This window comes from Scyliorhinus torazame, chromosome 7 (genome assembly GCF_047496885.1).
Source record: "Scyliorhinus torazame isolate Kashiwa2021f chromosome 7, sScyTor2.1, whole genome shotgun sequence".
NCBI classification, from domain to species: domain Eukaryota; kingdom Metazoa; phylum Chordata; class Chondrichthyes; order Carcharhiniformes; family Scyliorhinidae; genus Scyliorhinus; species Scyliorhinus torazame.
In genome coordinates this window covers 54,863,339-54,886,576 of record NC_092713.1, presented here as the reverse complement: position 1 = coordinate 54,886,576, position 23,238 = coordinate 54,863,339, and the positions used below count along the sequence as shown (strand labels likewise).

Below are 23,238 nucleotides of genomic sequence, written 5' to 3'. Positions count from 1 at the left end.
AGTGGAGGGTCTGAAGGCCATGCAGTCGGGTAAAGCCCCGGGGCCGGACGGGAACCCAGTGGAGTTCTATAAAAAGTTCTCTGGGATATTGGGGCCGCTGTTGATGAGAGCATTCAATGAGGCAAGGGAGCATGGGATGTTTCCCCCGACGATGTCACAGGCCACGATCTCATTGGTCCTGAAGTGGGACTAGGACCCGGAGCTGTGTGGGTCCTATCGGCCGATATCCCTATTGAATGTGGGCGCCAAACTGCTTGCCAAAATATTGTCCTCTAGGAGTGAGGATTGTGTCCCGGACGTTATCGGGGAGGACCAGACGGGGTTTGTTAAGGGAAGGCAGTTGGTGGCCAATGTAAGAACGTTGTTAAATGTGATCATGATGCCTCCGGAAGGTAGGGAGGTGGAGGTAGTGGTCGCAATGGACGCAGAGAAGGCTTTTGATCGGGTAGAATGGGACTACCTGTGGAAGGTACTGGGACGGTTCGGATTTGGGCGGGACTTTATCGACTGGATCAGGTTGCTGTTTCAGGCTCCTGTTGCGAGCGTACGGATGAATAGGACAACATCGGACTATTTTAGGCTGCATTGAGGGACGAGACAGGGATGCCCCTTCTCCCCACTGGAGTTCGTGTTAGCCATAGAGCCGCTGGCAATTGCGCTGAGAGCCTCAAGGGACTAGAAGGGGCTGGCTCGGGGAGGGGTGGAACACAGAGTCTCGCTTTACGCAGACGACCTGCTCCTGTATGTATCGGACCCATTAGAGGGGATGGAAGAAATTATGAGGATTCTGGGGGAATTCGACTGGTTTTCGGGGTACAAACTAAATATGGGGAAAAGTGAGATGTTTGCGGTCCAGGCAAGGGGGCAGGAGAGGCGATTGGGGGAACTGCCATTTAGATTAGTAGGGGGAAGCTTTCGGTACCTAGGCATTCAGGTGGCGCTGGAATAGGAATGGCTGCACAAGCTTAATCTGTCCCGACTAGTGGACCAAATAAAGGATGATTTTCGGAGATGGGACGCGCTTCCATTGTCACTGGCTGGGAGGGTACAGACAGTGAAAATGACGGTCCTCCCGAGATTCCTGTTTGTGTTTCAGTGTCTCCCCATCTTTATTCCGCGGTCCTTTTTTAAACGGGTCAATAAGGTAATCAATAAGGTAAGCAAGACCCCGCGAGTAAAAAAGAGGATGCTTGCGCGGAGCCGGGGGGTGGGCGGGCTGGCGCTGCCGAACTTCAGTAACTACTATTGGGCGGCGAACATAGCCATGATCAGGAAGTGGGTGGTGGGGGGGGGGGGGGGGGGGTCGGTATGGGAGCGTGTGGAGGCGGCCTCATACAAGGGCACCAGCTTAGGGGCGTTGATAACAGCTCCTTTGCCATTCCCACCGGCAAGGTACTCCACCAGCCCCGTGGTGGTGGCGGCCCTGAGGGTCTGGGGGCAATGGAGGAGACACGTGGGAGCGGAGGGAGCATCGGTGTGGTGTCCAATCTGTAATAATCACCGGTGTGCCCCGGGAAGGATGGATGGAGGATTTCGGAGCTGGCAGAGAGCAGGGATTGTGAGGATGGAGGATATGTTTATAGAGGGGTGCTTTCCTAGCCTGAGGGAGCTGGAGGAGAAATTTGGATTGGCGAGGGGAAACAAATTTAGGTACCTGCAGGTGCAGGGCTTCCTACGCAGGCAAGTTTCAACCTGCCTGCTCCTACCACCAGGGGGATATAGGACAGGGTAGTTTCTAGAGTGTGGGTGGGAGAAGGGAGGGTCTCTGACATTTACAAGGAACTCATGGGGTCAGAGGAGACGCAGACTGAGGAGCTGAAGCACAAGTGGGAAGAGGAGTTGGGAAGAGAGATAGAGGATGGTCTCTAGGCGGACTCGTTGAGTAGAGTCAATGCGTCCACAATACGTGATAGGCTCAGCCTGATAAAATTCAAGGTCGTTCACCGGGCTCACATGAGTGGCCCGGATGAGCAGGTTCTTTGGGGTGGAAGACAGGTGCGCAAGGTGTGCGGGAGGACCAGCGAACCATGTTCACATGTTCTGGACATGCCCGAACCTTAGGGGATTCTGGCAGGGGTTTGCGGATGTCATGTCCAACGTATTGAAAACAAGGGTGGTGCTGAGTCCAGAGGTGGCGATTTTCGGGGTGTCGGAAGATCCGGGATTCCAGGAGGAGAAAGAGGCAGACGTTTTGGTTAACTTAGTCTAGAGTAGGGGGTTAGTAAAGGTGGGACCAGTAAGGGAGGAAGACGGCTTTTGCAGTATGTTTATAAATTAATGTATATTATTGTTTATTTTGTTGTTGTTGTAAAACCATAAATACCTCAATAAAATGTTTATTAAAAAAAAATAATCAGGGTAAAGTCTTAGCCCCTGGAATTTATTTATTTAACACGGAAGAGTTAGTTCTCGACAGTGATTGAAAATAATCTTTGTTAATAGCTGAAGGTGCAAATCAAAGGTTGGCTTGTCTCAACTGACTGATCATCTGGGGTCTTTCACTTGTTTCAAAGCTACAGAAGCTTGCACAAATGATGCCGGTGTGTCACAGTTATGACTCTTGAAAGTAACCAATCGTGCAATTTTTTAAAAGTTCAATTGGATCTTTTATGCTCATCTAAGCATTCTGATAGGACACTGGTATAACAATGTCTCTGTGGGTACACAACATGGCAATCAAGCCATGAAGTGGGGCTTTAATTCATAAACTTCTGAACTGGGAGCTGAGCCCAGTTTCTTTTAGTTTCAAAGGGTCATTATTGTGACAAAGCTACCGATGACACTATTACTGTAATATCAGGGTTTGCTTTAATGTCCTGGTACACAAGTTGAAAATGTAGCTGGGCTGGCAGGACAACACAATTTCCCCCAGCTACTGGAAAACTAAAGAACAAACACAATCTTTTGTAAGCATGAACATTCCCTCACTATATTAAAATTTATGTACAGGATTACATTTTAGACCATAATTTCAATCTATACATTTAAAATCTATTTCCTGCCCCTGATCTTCACCAGTGACATTTTTTAGCTTTCGATTAGGTGCGTATTTTGAATACCAGGGAAATTTATACCCAATTTTCAGAGCACATCGCGGAGCTATTTGTGCAGTAAGGTATTATAATCCCTTACTTGTTTTCCAACAGGAAGTCCAGAACCCATTTTTTCATGCAGTACAGATGGGCATCCACAAGTGCAGTTTTTATGTGCATTCTAGGATATCTGAAAAAGAAAATCAGCAATTACCACAATATAAAGAACAAAGAAATGTACAGCACAGGAACAGGCCCTTCGGCCCTCCAAGCCCGTGCCGACCATGCTGCCCGACTAAACTACAATCTTCTACACTTCCTGGGTCCATATCCCTCTATTCCCATCCTATTCATGTATTTGTCAAGATGCCCCTTAAATGTCACTATCGTCCCTGCTTCCACCACCTCCTCCGGTAGCGAGTTCCAGGCACCCACACTACCCTCTGCGTAAAAAAACTTGCCTCGTACATCGACTCTAAACCTTGCCCCTCTCACCTTAAACCTATGCCCCCTAGTAATTGACCCCTCTACCCCGGGGAAAGGCCTCTGACTATCCACTCTGTCTATGCCCCTCATAATTTTGTAGACCTCTATCAGGTCGCCCCTCAACCTCCTCCGTTCCAGTGAGAACAAACCGAGTTTATTCAACCGCCCCTCATAGCTAATGCCCTCCATACCAGGCAACATTCTGGTAAATCTCTTCTGCACCCTCTCTAAAGCCTCCACATCCTTCTGGTAGTGTGGCGACCAGAATTGAACACTATACTCCAAGTGTGGCCTAACTAAGTTTCTATACAGCTGCAACATGACTTGCCAATTCTTATACTCAATGCCCCGGCCAATGAAGGCAAGCATGCCGTATGCCTTCTTGACTACCTTCTCCACCTGTGTTGCCCCTTTCAGTGACCTGTGGACCTGTACTCCTAGATCTCTTTGACTTTCAATACTCTTGAGGGTTCTACCATTCACTGTATATTCCCTACCTGCATTAGACCTTCCAAAATGCATTACCTCACATTTGTCCGGATTAAACTCCATCTGCCATCTCTCCGCCCAAGTCTCCAAACAATCTAAATCCTGCTGCATCCTCAGACAGTCCTCATCGCTATCCGCAATTCCACCAACCTTTGTGTCGTCTGCAAACTTACTAATCAGACCAGTTACATTTTCCTCCAAATCATTTATATATACTACAAAGAGCAAAGGTCCCAGCACTGATCCCTGTGGAACACCACTGGTCACAGCCCTTCAATTAGAAAAGCATCCTTCCATTGCTACTCTCTGCCTTCTATGACCTAGCCAGTTCTGTATCCACCTTGCCAGCTCACCCCTGATCCCGTGTGACTTCACCTTTTGTACTAGTCTACCATGAGGGACCTTGTCAAAGGCCTTACTGAAGTCCATATAGACAACATCCACTGCCCTACCTGCATCAATCATCTTAGTGACCTCCTCGAAAAACTCTATCAGGTTAGTGAGACACGACCTCCCCTTCACAAAACCATGCTGCCTCTCACTAATAAGTCCATTTGCTTCCAAATGGGAGTAGATCCTGTCTCGAAGAATTCTCTCCAGTAATTTCCCTACCACTGAAGTAAGGCTCACCGGCCTGTAGTTCCCTGGATTATCCTTGCTACCCTTCTTAAACAGAGGAACAACATTGGCTATTCTCCAGTCCTCCGGGATATCCCCTGAAGACAGTGAGGATCCAAAGATTTCTGTCAAGGCCTCAGCAATTTCCTCTCCAGCCTCCTTCAGTATTCTGGGGTAGATCCCATCAGGCCCTGGGGACTTATCTACCGTAATATTTTTTAAGACACCCAACACCTCGTCTTTTTGGATCTCAATGTGACCCAGGCTATCTACACACCCTTCTCCAGACTCAATATCTACCAATTTCTTCTCTTTGGTGAATACTGATGCAAAGTATTCATTTAGTACCTCGCCCATTTCCACTGGCTCCACACATAGATTCCCTTGCCTATCCTTCAGTGGGCCAACCCTTTCCCTGGCTACCCTCTTGCTTTTTATGTACGTGTAAAAAGCCTTGGGATTTTCCTTAACCCTATTTGCCAATGACTTTTCGTGACCCCTTCTAGCCCTCCTGACTCCTTGCTTAAGTTCCTTCCTACTTTCCTTATATTCCACGCAGGCTTCGTCTGTTCCCAGCCTTTTAGCCCTGATAAATGCCTCCTTTTTCTTTTTGACGAGGCCTACAATATCTCTCGTTATCCAAGGTTCCCGAAAATTGCCTTTTATCCTTCTTCCTCACAGGAACATGCCGGTCCTGAATTCCTTTCAACTGACACTTGAAAGCCTCCCACATGTCAGATGTTGATTTGCCCTCAAACATCCGCCCCCAATCTATGTTCTTCAGTTCCCGCCTAATATTGTTATAATATGGTAATGAACCATTCATTGGCACCTCATTGCAACATGGTTCCACAAATTAAGAATCTGCTATAAAAATCAAACCTTCTTCCATCGTAGTTACTGAAATACCATAATACTGCCGTATTCCAAACACAAAGTAATAGGCTATTGTACTTTGAATGATGTCACTATAGTAATGCTTTAAGGTAAGTTACAAGAGACTCAGTTGGTAGCAGCCATCATTAAAATGTACTTTTGAAGGACTTTCAATGTAAATGAACCACATTCTGCAAGAGCAAAATATGACAGATGTAAGAAATCTAAGTAAAAAGAAATGAATTGTCTGCCTAATGTCTGTTAGTTGGCAAACTCCTCTGAGGTTCATGGGCCAACCTCAACTAAATTTGGTGGGACAATACCTTGGGCTAAGGGGCATGTCTCAGCGCAGTTGACATCTAACTCCACCTAGCAGACGGCTTTGGCCTCCTAGCAAGGGATCCCATGATCCTGCTTACCACTGTGTCCCTGCTGACACTGTAATTCAAACATGATTTAACCAACTCTAATCATATATACCAAGAAGGAATCTGACAAATGTTTGTCTTAAATTCCTAATATCCCTTAATATTTCATTTTTTTCTTATTTATTTATTTCATGTAAGTTGTTTTGAACCACTGCACATTATTACTTGGTGAAGAAAAGTGACAGGCAGCATGCAGATCAGGTGAAGATAAAGAGACCAGAACACACCGTTGACAGAAAGCGGGAGGCAGCAATTAGAGAAAGGGAAGATGAAGAGGCTAGTGCAAGAAGGCAAGAAGTTGACAAAGAGCAACAGGATGCAAGAACCGCCAATGCTGCAAGTAAGAAACCAAGACTTTTTAATGAAGCTTTCATCTATGACCTCATCATAATTATGAGATAGACTCAGAATTTGACACTGGCAGTAGATCAGAGGGATGTGAACATTGTGGTGCAACAAAGAGGAAAACAAGAGCCACCTTCAATGTTTTGCACGAATGGTAATGAATAATTGCCACCCTTAAGTGAGCCCCACTGACCCAATGAATATTCTTCTTATAGAAACAATAGAATGAAAACCATTCTTGAAATCATTACAAAATATAACCAGTTGAGTAGGATAACCTAGGAATCTCTATTTTGGTTTAAAAAGGAAGGACTTCTAATATGGTCTATCATGAAATATTTAATGTTTCAAGAAATAATGAATGCAGACAGTAACACTGAAAATATACAGACTGATAGTACAAATGGTGCCTTTGACACAGATGATAAAATATTCAGAGTATTAACAAACATTGAGAAATAGATGTAGATGTAGATTTTGAGAGTAACACCGAGGATGTAGAGAATGATTAGCAGAAATCATGGAGTAAAAATTGTACCGAAATAAACTAGAGTCACGCCAAGTAAAGTAATTCATTGTGAAAATAAATATTTTTAAATAAATATGTTTTTGAGTATAATAATTGTGAATTTAGATATTGGTTTCATATGTGTGGGATCAAGACTGCTAATTAAAATAATTGTGTGAATTGTTGAATGAAATCTGTTGGATATATGAAATGCTTCAAATAAATTACTTAATAAGAAACATTTTTGAGGTTTGCTTTTCAGCTTTAATTGCCATCTCATTGAATCCATATGCCAATAAGGCAAATGTCTCAGCTTATTACTTGATACAAATATTTTCTTTATCCTATTTTTTTAACTCTTATGTTTAACTTCCATCCCTTTTGACTTCTGGTGGTGGCTATATGGTAAACCATTGCATATGTGGTGGCTCCCGCCAGGGTACCTGATTTTTTTTCTCCCGATTTATGGGCGATTTCTTTTGGAGGAAATTGGTGTAGTTTGATGGCATAAGGTCCCCTTGTTTGAGTAATGTCCAGTAAAAGTAGCATAAAGCAGAAGTCAGGCAAGGGATCGTTTTCAGTCAAAAGCTCCTCGAGCCTCAGCAGGGGGAACATGGTGGTGGCTTCTGGTGGCCCCTCACTGAGAAATTGGTTAGCTTCTTGACCGACGAATTTAAGAAGCAGTGGCAGGCGGTCGCTGAGGATCTGGAGAGGGCAATGGAGAGGTCTTTGGCCCCAATTAGTGGGCAGCACGGTAGCATTGTGGATAGCACAATTGCTTCACAGCTCCAGGGTCCCAGGTTCGATTCCAGCTTGGGTCACTGTCTGTGCGGAGTCTGCACATCCTCCCCATGTGTGCGTGGGTTTCCTCCGGGTTCTCCGGTTTCCTCCCACAGTCCAAAGATGTGCAGGTTAGGTGGATTGGCCATGATAAATTGCCCTTAGTGTCCAAAATTGCCCTTAGTGTTGGGTGGTATTACTGGGTTATGGGGATAGGGTGGAGGTGTTGACCTTGGGTAGGGTGCTCTTTCCAAGAGCCGGTGCAGACTCGATGGGCCGAATGGCCTCCTTCTGCACTGTAAATTCTATGATAAATTCGGGCAGCCATAGACAAGATGGACCGGTGGATAGAGATACAAGGGTCGACGACACAGAAGTGGAGGTGGTGCTCTCTTTTTTTTTAAATAAACATTTTATTGAGGTATTTTCGGTATAGTAACAACAAAATAAACAATATACATGAAACATAGTGCAAAAGCCATTTACCTCTCGTACAGATCCCACTCTTATTGACCCCCTACTCTAATCTAAACGACTCTCCCCCCCCCCCCCCCCCCCCCCCACCCCGTCTGCTGACGATTAATTTCCCGCAAAGAAGTCGACGAACGGTTGCCACCTCCGGGTGAAACCTAACATTGACCCTCTCAAGGCGAACTTGATTTTCTCCATACAGAGAAAGCTAGCCATGTCCCGATAGCCAGGTCTCCGACTTGGGGGTCTTTGAGTCCCTCCATGCTAATTGTATCCGTCTCCGGGCTACCAGGGAAGCAAAGGCCAGAACGTCTGCCTCTTTCTCCTCCTGGATTCCCGGGTCTTCCGACACCCCGAAAATCGCCATCTCTGGACTCAGCGCCACCCTTGTTTTTAACACCGTGGACATGACATCTGCAAACCCCTGCCAAAATCCCCTCAGCTTTGGATATGTCCAAAACATGTGGACATGGTTCGCCAGTCCTCCCGCATTTGGTCCACCAGACGGGCCAGATTCAATTTATGCAGCTGGTCCCATTCCCGCGCCACTTGGATGCCTAGGTACCTAAAGTTTCCCTTTACTAACCAAAACGGCTGCTCTCCAAGTCGCCTCTCCTGTCCCCTTGCCTGGACCACAAACATCTCACTGTTTCCCATATTAAGCTTATACTCTGAAAACCAGCCAAATTCTAGAGCCCTCATGATTTCTTCCATCCCCTCTATTGAGTCCGAAACATACAGAAGCAGGTCATCCGCACAGAGCAAAACCCCATCCCAGTACCTCCCACAGATAGTCCCATTCTACCCGATCAAAAGCCTTTTCTGCATCCATTGCGATCACTACCTCCACCTCCCTACCTTCCGGGGGCATCATGATCACATTTAACAGCCTTCTTACATTGGCCAGCAACTGCCTGCCCTTGACAAACCCCGTCTGGTCCTCCCCAACAACGTCCGGAACACAATCCTCAATCCTGGAGGACAAGATTTTGGCCAGCAACTTGGAATCCACATTTAACAGGGAGGTCAGCCTGTAGGACCCACACAGCTCCGGGTTCTTGTTCCGCTTAAGAATCAGTGAAATTGTGGCCTGTGACATCGTCGGGGGCAGCACCCCTCTTTCCCTTGCCTCATTGAACATCCTCATCAACACCGGCCCCAATATCCCAGAGATCTTGTTATAGAACTCCACTGGGTAACCGTCCGACCCCGGGGCTTTACCCGACTGCATGGCCTTCAGACCCTCCACTATCTTTTCCAACCCGATCGGGGCCCCCAGCCCTTCTATCCGCTCCCCGTCCACCTCTGAGAAATTCAGCCCCGCCAAGAAGTGCCTCATCCCCTCCGGCCCCGCAGGGGGTTCTGACCTGTACAGCCTGCTATAGGAATCCCTAAATGTCTTATTCACCCCTACTGAATCATCAACCAGGTTCCCATCTCCGTCCTTTACTTTCCCTATCTCCCTAGCTGCCTCCCTCTTCCTAAGCTGCTGTGCAAGCATTCTGCTGGCCTTCTCTCCATGTTCATAGATCGCCCCCCTCGCCATTCTCAGTTGCTCAACCGCCCTCCCTGTGGTCAGCAAGCTAAACTCTGCCTGTAACCTCCGCCGTTCCCTTAAAATCCCTGCCTCTGGGGTCTCCGCCTACCTCCTATCAATCTGTATTATCTCCTTTACCAGTCGGTCAGTGTCTGCCCTGTCCACCTTCTCCCTATGGGCCCGGATCGAGATCAGCTCCCCCCTGACCACTGCCTTCAGTGCTCCCCACACCACTGCTGCTGAAATTTCCCCCGTGTCATTGACCTGCAGGTAGCTCTGAATACATTTCCTCAGCCGCTCGCACACCCCTTCATCCGCCAAAAGTCCCACATCCAACCTCCAGTGCGGGCGCTGATTACTGTCTTTACTAACCTGCAGGTCAACCCAATGCGGAGCATGGTCTGAGATTGTAATCGCCGAGTACCCCGTGTCCACCACCCCAGCCAGCAAGGCCCTGCTCAAGATGAAGAAATCAATCCGGGAGTACACTTTATGCACATGTGAGTAGAAGGAGAACTCCTTCACCCTCGGCTGCCCAAACCTCCATGGATCCACCTCCCCCATCAGCTCCATGAATCCTCTTAGTTCCTTTGCCATTGCTGGCACCCTGCCCGTTTTCGAGCTTGACCATCCAAGCCAGGGTCCATAACTGTGTTGAAGACCCCTCCCATGACCAACCTGTGCGAGTCCAGGTCCGGTATCTTCCCCAGCATCCTCGTTATAAACTCCAGATCATCCCAATTTGGCGCATACACATTTACTAATACCACCTCCACCCCCTCTAGCTTCCCACTGAAAAAAATTCCCACCTCCCACTTCCGACACTATTCTACCCGCCTCAAACATCACCCGCTTATTCATCAGGATCGGCACCCCTCTAGTCTTTGAATCTAATCCCGAGTGAAAGACCTGACTGACCCAGCCTTTCCTCAGTCTAACCTGGTCTGTTACTCCAAGGTGTGTCTCCTGCAACGTTACCACGTCCGCCTTCAATCCCCTAAGATGCACGAACACACGTGCCCTTTTGACCGGCCCATTTAACCCTCGAATATTCCAGATGATCAGCCTAGTTGGGGGGCTCATTGCCCACTCCTCCGCCGATCAGTCATCCCCTTTTTTAGGCCCGCCTCCAGCCCGTGCTTCCCGCCTCCACCAGTCCATCCCCAGGCAGCCCCCGCCCACAACCTCCTCTCTGTCCCTCAGCTCAAGTCCCTCCCTCATCAGCAGAACATTCGCCCCCCCCTCCCCCCCAGTAATAACACCCTGTAACCCAACCCCTTCACTAAACCAAACATATGTACACCCACACTGCGCTTTCGTGAGCTAGCTCGCCCAGCTAGCTTGGTGGCCCCCATCCCCAGCGCCAGATCGTCTTCCACCTATTGTTCCCGCCCACCGCTCATACAAGCTCCAGCATGAAACAATCCCCACACAATTGCACAACAGAAAAAACACCAAGATCAAAACAAGCACACCTCCATCCCCAACAGTGCAAATGAAAACCTGAACTCACTCAGCTCTACCGCTGGTTCCAAATCAATGCAAACAGCATCACAAACATCTTCCATAAAACAAGAAACTTTTTACAAAAACAGAGAAACAAAAAGAAAGAAAAAAAACCTAAAACATGAACGTTGCAGCCAAGTTCAAAAGTTTTCAATCCATCAACAGCCCTTTCTTTTTCGCAAAGTCCAACGCTTCCTCAGGCGACTCGAAGTAGAAGTGCTGATCCTCATGCATGACCCAGAGACGGGCTGGGTATAACAGTCCAAACTTCACCTTTTTCTTAAAAAGGATCGGCCTAATCTGGTTGAAGCCTGCTCTCCTCCTGGCCACCTCTACACTCAGGTCTTGGTAAACCCGCAGGATACAATTGTCCCACTTACATCTCCGTGTCTGCTTGGCCCACTGTAGAATGCGCTCCTTATCCGAGAACCTGTGGAATCTCACCACCATTGCCCTCGCGGGGGGGGGGGGGGGGGGGGTCTCCCATTCGCGGCTTCCTCGCGAGTGCTCTTTGAGCCCTATCCACCTCCAAGGGCCGGGAGAATGCCCCTTCCCCCAGCAGCTTCACAAACATGTCTGCAATGTATGCCCCAGTGTCCGTTCCTTCGGACCCCTCCGGGAGCCCAACGATTCTTAGGTTCTGCCGGCTGGACCTATTTTCAATGTCCTCCACCTTCTCCAGGAGCTTCTTGTGTTGGTCCCTCAGCATCCCCACCTCCAGCTCCACCACAGTCTGATGTTCCTCCTGCTCAGCCAGCGCCTTCTCCACCTTCTGGATCGCCCGATCTTGCGCGTCCAACCTATGCTCTAACCGCTCAATTGACTCTTTTATCAGGTCCAAGCAGTCCCGTTTCTGCGTAGCAAAGCCTTCCTGAATGACTTGCATCAGCTGCTCCATAGACTGCTGGGTCGACAAGCCAGAGGTCCGAACCTCCGCCATGCTGTCTTCTGTTGCAGCTACAGCCCAAGCCTTCTCTGTCTTTTTGTTTCTACCCTTACGAACACTTCTAGTCCTTCTCTCCATGCACCGATGTGGGAATTCAGTACACAATTGCCTCTGTCTTCAGTTTTACAGTTCAAGTCCGGTAGAAAATCGGGGGAAAAGGTCCAAAAGTCCAACCGGAGCGGGAGCCACCAAATGTGCGACTTACTCCTTCATAGTCGCCACCGGAAGCTGAGGTGGTGCTCTCTGACCATAGTGATCGGATTGTCACCCCAGAGACAGAGATGGCGGTGTGGGCCGAGGAGTTAAGAGTGCAAAAGGCCACGGTTGACGATCTGGAGAACTGCTCCAGATGTCAAAACATAAGAATTGTTGGTCTGCTGGAGAGCTCCAACTCCAGAAAATATATGTCCAAGATGTGCAGAAAGTTGGTGGGGAGGGGGGGGATCTTTGCAAACCCTCTTGAATTGGACCGGGCCCATAGATCACTGAAGCATAAGCCCAGATCTGGGGAGCCACCTTGGGAGATCATGGCAGCTTTCATCGACACCTGGATACGGAGCGGGTCCGGAGGTGGGCGAAGCACCATTGAGACTGTAGATGGGAGGGCCATGCCATCAGAACATACCAAGATTTTGGGGAAGAACCGGCGACGAGGCATGCAGCATTTAATAAGGCCACGGTCATGTTGTACAAGAGCAACGTGAGGTTTGAGTGGTGTCTCCACCTCATCTTCGGGTAACCTTCAAGGGCAGAGACTATTATGTTGATGCGACGGAGGATGCAAATGAGCTTGTCAAGAAGCACGGACTGGGGGTGGACTAAGGTGCTTGAGGATGTTAGAGTTTTTGAGACTTCCGGTTGCGGCTATGCGGAGCTAAGTCGCATGTTCGGCAGCTCCAGACAGAAACTGACTTTTGGGCTCTTTTTAGGGCCCCCAGCGGCATTTGCTTGACGGTTCCCAGTGTGGGAAGGTGATAGTAACATTTCCCCGGCACTGTATGGATTGGACCAGGAGTGGAGCGGTGAAAAAAGTAGTTTTGGAGCAGCGAAAGGTGCGAGGGAGGAAAATCAAGATGGCGGCGGGTGGAGACCAGGCAGCGTGGGCGCAGTGGTCGCAGGAACAGCAGGAGTTTCTCCAGCGCTGCTTCACGGAATTGAAGGCAGAGCTGTCGGAGCCGATGAAGGCTTCGATAGACAAACTGCTCGAGACCCAGAAGGCCCAAGGGGCGGCGATCCGGGAGGTGCGGCAAAAGGCCTCGGAGAATGAGAACGAGATCTTGGGCCTGGCGGTGAAGGTAGAGGCGCACGAAGCGATGCATAAGAGAAGTTCGAGGACATGGAGAACCGGTTGAGGAGGAAGAACCTGCGGATTCTGGGTCTCTCGGAGGGAGTGGAGGGGTCGGATGTTGGAGCATACGTGGTCACGATGCTGAACACGTTGATGGGCGCGGGGGCCTTCCCGGGGCCCCTGGAGCTGGAGGGGACCCACCGAGTCCTGGCTAGGAGGCCCAAGCCCAACGAACCGCCGCGGGCGGTGCTGGTGCAGTTCCACCGCTTCGTGGACAGGGAGTGTGTCCTAAGGAGGGCAAAGAAGGAACGGAGCAGCAGGTGGGAGAATGCAGAGGTCCGGATATACCAGGACTGGAGCCCGGAGGTGGCCAAGAAGAGGGCCAGGTACAATCGGGCTAAGGCGGCTCTGCATCAGAAGGGGGTGAAATTTGGAATGTTGCAGCCGGCGCGACTGTGGGGTCACGTTTAAGGACCGCCACCACTACTTTGAGAAGCCGGAGGAGGCGTGGACCTTTATCCAGGCCGAAAAGTTGGACTCGGATTGAGGGTCGGTTGCGAGGAAATGTCGAGAGGGGATTGATGTGATTGTTGTGTTTTGGAGGGATGTTCTGTTCTGTTTGGTACTGTTTTTATTTGGGTGCTGGGTGGGGTAGGGTGAAATGGTTCATAGTGGGGATTTGGTGAGAGTGTGGGCGTCGGTGGCTGGAAGTGGAGGCCCCATTGGGGGGGTGGGGAAAGGGGAGGCCCGAGGTGGGGGAGCTGGGATCAGGCTGCGAAAGAGAGCTGCGCCTGAGGGGGCGGGCCGGCTTGGTGGAAAACACAGGTTTTTTTCCCGCGCTAGGGAAGGAAGGGGGCGGGGTCGGGGTGGTGCTGGAGAGGAGCGCCCGCTGATGGACAGGGGAGGGAGGGGGGGGGGGAGAGCGAGAGAGAGATTCTCTCACTGTGGGAGGTCGATGGAGTGGCGGGAGCGGCTGGGGTCAGCAGGAGTCAGCTGACTTACGGGAGTGCTATGGGGGGAGCAATGCAGCTGGGGGGGGGGGGGGGAGGTAGAACTGGGTTGCTGCTGCATTGGCCAAAGGGGAGCTGGAGCTTGAAGAGAGTCGGGGCGGGGGTCTGCCGCTGGGGGGAACGGAGAGTGCGGGAGGCACGGGCACGCGGCTGGCCTAGAAAGGGAGATGGCAAATCGGCAGGGGGGGTGGGGTGGGCAGCCCCCTGATCCCGCTGATAACTTGGAATGTGAGAGGCCTGAACGGGCCGGTTAAGAGGGCCCGTGTGTTCGCGCATCTGAAGGGACTGAAGGCAGATGTGGTCATGCTCCAGGAGACGCATTTGAGGGTAGCAGACCAGGTTAGGCTGAGAAAGGGGTGGGTAGGGCAGGTTTTCCACTCGGGCTGGCGCAAAGAATCGAGGGATGGCGGTTTTGGTGGGTAAGCGGGTGTCGTTTGAGGCGCTGAACATCGTGGCAGACAATGGAGGTAGGTACGTGATGGTACGCGGTAAGCTGCAGGGGGTGCGGGTGGTCTTGGTGAATGTGTATGCCCCGAATTGGGACAATGCCGGATCTATGCGGAGCATGTTGGGCCGGATTCCGGACCTGGAGGCAGGGAGCTTGATAATGGGGGGGGGGGGGGGGGGGGGACTTTAATATGGTATTGGATCCAGCATTGGACTGCTCTAGATCCAGGACGGGTAAGAGGCCAGCCGCAGCCAAGGTGTTGAGCAGGTTTATGGACCAGATGGGAGGAGTGGACTCATGGAGGTTTGTTAGGCCGGGAGCCAGGGAATTCTCTTTCTTTTCCCACGTCCATAAAGCCTACTCCCGGATTGAGTTCTTAGTTTTGAGCAGGGCGCTGATCCCGTCGGCGAAGGACACGGAGTATTCGGCCATAGCCATCTCAGACCATGCCCCGCACTGGATGGAGCTCGAGCTAGGGGAGGACAGGGACCAGCGCTCACTATGGCGCCTGGAAGTGGGTTTGCTGGCGGATGAGGAGGTGAGCGGGCGGAGTGTGCATCCTGGGGTGCATTGAAAGATACCTAGAGGTGAACAATAATGGGGAGGTGCAGGTAGGGGTGGTCTGGGAGGCGGTGATTAGGGGAGAGCTCATTTCCACTAGGGCCCACCAGGAGGGGAAGGAGAGGAGAGAGAGGGAGAGGTTGGTGGGGGAGATTTTAAGGGTAGATAGGAGGTATGCAAAGGTCCCCGAGGAGGCACTACTCAAGGAGTGACGAAGCCTCCAGGCCGAGTTCAACCTGTTGACTACCAAGAAGGCGGAGGTGCAGGGGTCGGTGTATGAATACGGGGAGAAGGTTAGCCGGATGTTGGCACAAGAGCTTCTGAAGCGGGTGGCGGCGAGGGAGATTGGGGGAGTTAGGGGTAAAGGGGGGAACACGGTGCAGAGGGAATAAATGAGGTATTTAGAGACTTTTATGAGGGGCTGTATAGGTCTGAGCCCCCGAAGGAGGGGGGAATGCGTCGTTTTCTGGACCGGCTGAGGTTCCCGAGGGTAGAGGAGGGGCAGGTGGCGGGGCTTGGGGCACCGGTAGGGCTGGAGGAGCTGACTAAGGGGCTGGGGAGTATGCAGGCAGGGAAGGCACCAGATGGGTTCCCGGTGGAATTTTACAGGAAGTATATGGACCTGTTGGGCCCACTACTAGTGAGGACTTTCAATGAGGCGAGGGAGGGGGGGGCCCTACCCCCGACGATGTCCAGGGCGCTGATCTCGCTGCTCTTGAAGCGGGACAAGGACCCTTTAAGTGTGGGTCGTATAGGCCAATCTTGGTCCTCAACGTGGATGTGAAGCTGTTAGCGAAGGTGTTGGCTACCAGAATTGAAGACTGTGTTCCGGGGTGATCCACGAGGACCAGACGGGTTTCGTGAAGGGAAGGCGGCTAAACACCAATGTGCGGAGGCTCCTAAATGTAATCATGATGCCTGCAGTGGAGGGGGAAGCGGAGATAGTGGCGGCTATGGATGCGGAGAAGGTCTTCGATAGGGTGGAGTGGGGGTACCTGTGGGAAGTGTTGAGGAGGTTCGGGGAGGGGAGGGGTTCATTAGTTGGGTTAGGTTACTGTACGAAGCCCCGGTGGCGAGTGTGGCCACAAATCGGAGGAGGTCGGAATACTTTCGGCTGTACCGGGGGACGAGGCAGGAGTGCCTCCTATCCCCCCTGCTATTTGCGTTGGCAATTGAACCTTTGGCGATGGCTTTGAGGGAGTCCAGGAACTGGAGGGGGCTGGTGCAGGGGGGGGAGGAACACCGGGTATCGTTGCATGCAGACGACCTGTTACTGTATGTGGCGGACCCGGTTGGGGGGGGGGGGGGGGGGGGGGGGAGATGCCGGTGGTGATGCGGATCCTCAGGGAGTGTGGACACTTTTCCGGGTATAAGCTCAACATGGGGAAGAGTGAGCTATTCGTGATACACCCAGGGGACCAGGGAAGGGGGATAGACGAGCTTCCACTGAAGAGGGTGGAAAGGAGTTGTCGGTACCTAGGGATCCAGGTGGCCAGGCGCTGGGGGGCCCTACACAAACTCAACTTGACGAGGCTGGTGGAGCAGATGGAGAAGGAGTTTAAAAGGTGGGATATGCTGCCACTCTCCCTGGCGGGTAGGGTACAGTTGGTGAAGATGACGGTGCTCCCGAGGTTCCTTTTTATATTCCAGTGCCTCCCCATCCTGATCCCTAAGGCCTTTTTTTAAGCGGTCAGCAGGAGCATCATAGGGTTCTATGGGCGAAAAAGACCCCGAGGGTGAGAAGCGTGTTTCTGGAACAGAGCAGGGACAGAGGAGGGCTAGCATTGCCTAATCTGTGTGGGTACTACTGGGCTGCCAAAGTGGCGATGATACGCAAGTGGGTAATGGAGGGGGAGGGGGTGGCATGGAAGAGGCTGGAGATGGCGTCCTGTGTGGGCACGAGCCTGAGAGCGCTGGTGACGGCATCGCTGCCACTCCCGCCGACAAGGTACACCACGTGTCCAGTGGTGGTAGCGACCCTCAAAATTTGGGGGCAGTGGAGACGCCACAGGGGGGAGGCAGAGGCTTCCCGATCCGGGAGAACCATCGGTTCGTCCCGGGGAGAATGGATGGAGGGTTCCTGAGCTGGCACAGACCAGGTATTAGAAGGATGGGGGACCTGTTTATAGATGGGACGTTTGCGAGCCTTGGGGCGCTAGAGGAAAAATTCAGGCTCCCCCCGGAAATGCCTTCAGGTACATGCAGGTAAGGGCCTTTGTAAGACGGCGGGTGAGGGAATTTCCACTGCTGCCAGCACATAGGATCCAGGATAGGGTGCTCTCGGGGGTGTGGGTTGGAGAAGGCAAGGTCTCGGCGATCTACCAGGAGATGCAGGAGGAGGAGGAGGCCTCAGTGGAGGGGCTGAAAGGTAAATGGGAGGAGGAGATAGACGAGGATACGTGGGCGGACTCCCTGGATAGGGTAAATTCTTCCTCTTCTTGTGCCAGGCTTAGCCTGATACAATTTAAGGTTCTGCACAGGGCGCACATGACGGGGTCAAGGCTGAGTCGGTTTTTTGGAGTGGAGGACAGGTGCGTGAGGTGTTTGGGGAGCCCAGCAAATCATGCCCACATGTTCTGGGCGTGCCCAACGCTGGATGGGTGCTGGAGGGGCGTTGCGAGGACGGGTGGTAAACACCCAGGTTAAGCCGAGTTGGGGGCTCGCACTATTTGGCGTAACGGACGAGCCGGGAGTGCAGGAGGCGAAAGAGGCCGATATTCTGGCCTTTGCGTCCCTGGTAGCCCGGCAGAGGATTCTGCTACAGTGGAAGGATGCGAGGCCCCCAAGCGTGGAAGCCTGGATCAGCGCCATGGCAGGGTTCATTAAATTGGAGGGGGTAAAATTTGCCTCAAGAGGATCTGTGCAAGGGTTCTTCAGGCGGTGGCAACCGTTCCTAGACTTTCTAGCGGAGCGTTAGGAGGTGGTCAGCAGCAACCCGGGGGAGGGGGGGTACTTTGTGTTTACTACTGTGTTTATTATCGTTTGATGGGGGGCTTGTATATTGGGGGAATGCGTGACATAGCTATAAGATGTTTATTGATGTGTTCTTTGTTTTTTCTTATTTCTGTTTGTTGAAAATATGTAAAAAATTTGAATAAAAATATTTTTGTTAAAAAGTGGATGTTAGAGTTTGTTGCTTGTACATTGTTTTTAAAATAAATTTAGAGCACCTAATTCTTTTTTTTCTAATTAAGGGGCAATTGAGCATGGCCAATTCACCTAGCCTGCACATCTTTGAGCTGTGGGGGTGAGACCCATGCAAACACGGGTAGAATATGCAAATTCCACATGGACAGTGACTCAAGGCTGGGATCGAACTCGGGTCCTTAGCGCTGTGAGGCAGCAGTGCTAACCACCAAGCCACCTTGCCGCCCTTGTTTGTACGAGTTCATCTGTATTTGAATTTTTGGGGGGGATCTTTGTAATCTAGGAGCGGGCGTGGGGCTGTGCCTGGGCTTGTTGGTGGGTATTCACTCTGGGCAAAGTTGGGGTTTGTGCATTGCACTGTTGAGTTTTCGTTTTGGGGGTGGGGAGCTGAGTGTTGATTTTCCTCTCGTGTTCTGTATTATTGTTTGGGGGGTGGGCATTGATCGTTCATGTACTGTTTTATTGACTTTGATTTCTACCTTGTGCGGGGACACCCTGCTAGCAGTATAGCTAGTTAATGGGAGTGGGGAAGAGGGAAATGTCTGGCGCTTGTTATCATGGCGTGTTTTTTTTTAAAGATAATGAGCTGAGGCTTTTTGTTTCTGTTTTGTTTGGGTTTGGGAACAGGGAGTTTTTTTTTGTTCTTTTGACAGTTGTTTGTGTGGTCTCCAGGGTGGGTTGGGGCGGGGGTGGATGGACTGCTGACGGTGACAATTCTTTTTATTTAAACTGGCTTTCGCTGGGATGTGGCAGCCATCTTGGGTGGACCAGGTGGTGGCGCAGGGTGGGGCACAGCTGGATTGCCTCTTGGGAAGGCGGGGGGGAGGGTTATAGCTGAATCTGGGTTTGGGGGGGGGGGGGTGTCATGGGGGTGGGAGCCCCCAATCCGGTTGGTAACTTGGAACGTGAGGGGTTTAAGTGGCCCAGTAAAAAAAGTCCCGGATGTTTGCACACTTGAGAAGTTTGAAGGCGGATGTGTTTTTTTTTAAACAGGAGACCATTTGAGTATTAAGGATCAATCAAGGTTGCGGAAAGGATGGGTGGGGCAGGTATATCACTTGGGTTTCAATTGTAGGGTGCAGAAGGCCACTGTATTGATTAATAAGAGGGTGGCTTTCTCTGTGGGTAATATATTGGCTGGCCCCAAGTGGGAGGTACGTAATCATTAGTGGGTAGTTGGCAGGCATGCCGGTGGTGTTAGTCAATGTGTATGCACCAACTGGAATGACACGGCATTCATTAATAAGGTATTGGCGGTGTCGTTGTATGCCGACGACCTGCTGCTGTATGTGGCGGATCCAGTGGTGGGGATGGCGGAGGTCATGCAGATCCTTAAGGGAGTTTGGGGACTTTTCGGGATACAAACTCAACGTAGCGAAGAGTGAGCTCTTTGTGGTGCATTCAGGGGTCCAGGGAAGGGGTATAGACGAGCTACCGCTGAAGCGGGCGGAAAGGAACTTTCGGTACCTAGGGATCCAAGTAGCTAGGAGTTGGGGGCCCTGCACAAGCTCAATTTGACGCGGTTGGTGGAGCAGATGGAGGAGGATTTTAAAAGATGGGATATGCTGCCACTCTCACTCGTGGGTAGGGTGCAGTCGGTCAAAATGACGGTCCTCCCGAGGTTTCTCTTTGTGTTCCAGTGCCTTCCCATTATGATCCCCAAGGCCTTTTTCAAACGGGTAAGCAGGAGCATCATGGGATTTGTGTGGGCGAATAAGACCCCGAGGGTGAAGAGAGTGTTTCTGGAGCGTAGCAGGGACAGGGGGGGGCTGGCGCTGCCAAATCTGTGTGGCTATTATTGGGCAGCCAATGTGGCGATGATCCGTAAGTGGGTAATAGAGGGACAGGGAGCGGCGTGGCTACCGCTCTCGCCAACAAGGTGCACCACGAGTCCAGTGGTGGCGGCGACGCTGAAGATCTGGGGGCAGTGGAGGCGACACAGTGGCGAGATATCCATGTCGATTATCTGGCACGTCTTGCAGAGATTGTCATGGCAGGGTTGTGTGGTGTCATGGTCACTGTTCTGAAGGCTGGGTAGTTTGCTGTAAACTATCCAGCCTTCAGAACAGCGACCACGACACCACACAACCCTGCCATGGCAATCTCTGCAAGACGTGCCAGATCATCAACATGGATACCACCATTACACGTGAGAACACCACCCACCAGGTACGCAGTACATACTCGTGCGACTCGGCCAACATTGTCTACCTCATACGCTGCAGGAAAGGATGTCCCGAAGCATGGTACATTGGCAAGACCATGCAGACGTTGCGACAACGAATGAACGGACATCGTGCAACAATCACCAGGCAGGAAATTTCCCTTCCAGTTGGGGAACACTTCAGCAGTCAAGGGCATTCAGCCTCTGATCTCCAGTTAAGCGTTCTCCAAGGCAGCTTTCAGGACGCGCGACAACGCAGAATCACCGAGCAGAAACTTATAGCCAAGTTCCGCACACATGAGTGCGGCCTCAACCGGGACCTGGGATTCTTGTCGCATTGTATTCATCCCCCACCATCTGGCCTGGGCTTGCAAAATCCTACCAACTGCCCTGGCTTGAGACAATTCACACCTCTTTAACCTGGGTTACCCCACTCTCTGGATCTGTAAACAATTAATTAACTGCAAATGCTCGCATTCAAAGCATTGTCTTGTATCTTTGAATTTGTCTATATATATGTTTCTGGAACATACCTCTTCATTCACCTGAGGAAGGAGCAGTGCTCCGAAAGCTAATGTTTGAAACAAACCTGTTGGACTTTAACCTGGTGTTGTAAGACTTCTTACTGTCCCAAAGTTATTAGCCAAGGTGCTGATAATGCATTTGGAGCCCTGCTTACTGGGTGTGACTTCAGAGGAGCAGACTGGATTTGTTAGGGCCGACAGTTGTCAATATTAGGAGATTGTAAAATGTTGCGTTGTTGCTCTCATTAGGGACCGAGCCAGACGTGATTATTTCGATGCGGAGAAGGCGTTCGATAGGGTTGAGTGGGGATTCCTCTTTGAGATCCCGGGGCGGTTTGGCTTCGGGCCAAAATTTGTTTCATGGATTAGGCTTTTGTACAGGGCCCCGACCGCGAGTGTACGGACTAATGCCCTGAGCTCGGGATACTTTCAACTGAACAGTAGTACAAGACAAGGGTGCTCGTCTCCGCTTTTGTTTGCCTTAGCAATCGAGCCGCTGGCCATTGCGCTGAGATAGTCTACCAGATGGAGGGGGAATACAGCGTTGGGGGAGGGATAATTAGGCTGTCCTTATAAGCAGATGATATGTTACTGAATATTATAGACCCACTCTCCAATGTGGGAAAGATAATGGAGCTGCTCAGGAAGTTTGGCTCCTTTTCGGGGCACAAGCTAATTCTGGGCAAGAATGAATTTTTTTCTGGTAAACCCCCCATAGAGGGTAGCTGCACTGGGAAGCTGCTGTTTCGTCCAGCCAAGACTAGCTTCCGGTATCTGGGTGACCCATGATTGGGCCACGCTTCATAAATTTAACTTTGCTAGTCTGGTGGAGGGGTTGAAGGCCGAATTGAAGAGGTGGAATGGCCTTCCTCTAACCTTAGTGGGAAGGGTACAGACAGTAAAGGTGAATATTCTCCCAAGGATTTTGTTCAGAGGGGCGAAATTCTCCGGAAACGGCGCGATGTCCACCGACTGGCGCCCAAAACAGCGCAAATCAGACGGGCATCACGCCGCCCCAAAGGTGCGGAATGCTCCGCATCTTTGGGGGCCAAGGCCCAACATTGAGGGGCTAGGCCGGCGCCGGACGAATTTCCGCCCCGCCAGCTGGCGGAAAAGGCCTTTGGTGCCCCGCCAGCTGGCGCGGAAATGACATCTCTGGGCGGCGCATGCGCGGGAGCGTCAGCGGCCGCTGACAGCATTCCGGCGCATGCGCAGTGGAGGGGGTCTCTTCCGCCTCCGCCATGGTGGAGACCGTGGCGGAGGCGGAAGGGAAAGAGTGCCCCCACGGCACAGGCCCGCCCGCGGATCGGTGGGCCCTGATCGCGGGCCAGGCCACCGTGGGGGCACCCCCGGGGCCAGATCGCCCCCCCCCCCCCCCCCCCACAGGACCCCGGAGCCCACCCGCGCCGCCTTATCCCGCCGGTAAGGTAGGTGATTTAATTTACGCCGGCGGGACAGGCATTTTAGCGGCGGGTCTTCGGCCCATCCGGGCCAGAGAATCGAGAGGGGGGGGCCCGCCAACCGGCGCAATTCCCGCCCCCGCCGAATCTCCGGTGCCGGAGACTTCGGCAACCGGCGGGGGCGGGATTCACGCCAGCCCCCGGCGATTCTCCGACCCGGCGGGGGGGGGGGGGTCGGAGAATTTCGCCCAGTGTGTCCCAGTTTTTCATCTGCAGCATTCACAAATTAATAACTGCTTTTGTTTGGGCTGGTAAGACCCCTCGGATTCGTAGGACATTTTTACAAAGGAATACGCAATTAGGAGGTGGCAGCATTACCTAATCTGCTGTGCTATTACTGGGCGGCACATATTGATAAGGTGCTTCAAGGATATGGACTCCATATGGGGATGGATGGAGGAGGTGTCGTCGATAGGGTCAAATCTGAGGGCCCTGGTTACTGCACCACTCCTCTTTTCCTCTGCTAGATTCTCTTCGAGCCTGGTGGTGATAAGCTACTTTGAGGATTTGGCATCTATTGTTGAATCGTGTTGGCTCCGATTTCGCAGGAACCACAGGTTTCTGCCATCTGGCTTAGATTCAATGTTTAGGGCATGGTAGAGAGAGAAGTTGGA

At 51.5% G+C, this 23,238-nt stretch overlaps 1 protein-coding gene across 3 annotated transcripts in view; it reads right to left on the bottom strand.

Annotated features, from left to right (window-relative positions):
- eif2b3 (eukaryotic translation initiation factor 2B, subunit 3 gamma) overlaps positions 1 to 23,238 on the bottom strand; it is a 217,330-nt gene that overhangs the window by 108,595 nt on the left and 85,497 nt on the right. For all 3 annotated transcript variants that reach the window (XM_072510728.1, XM_072510727.1, XM_072510729.1), the window contains exon 6: positions 3,133 to 3,222. In XM_072510728.1, coding sequence (XP_072366829.1) covers positions 3,133 to 3,222 — 90 coding nt within the window. The remainder of the gene's footprint in view (positions 1 to 3,132; positions 3,223 to 23,238) is intronic.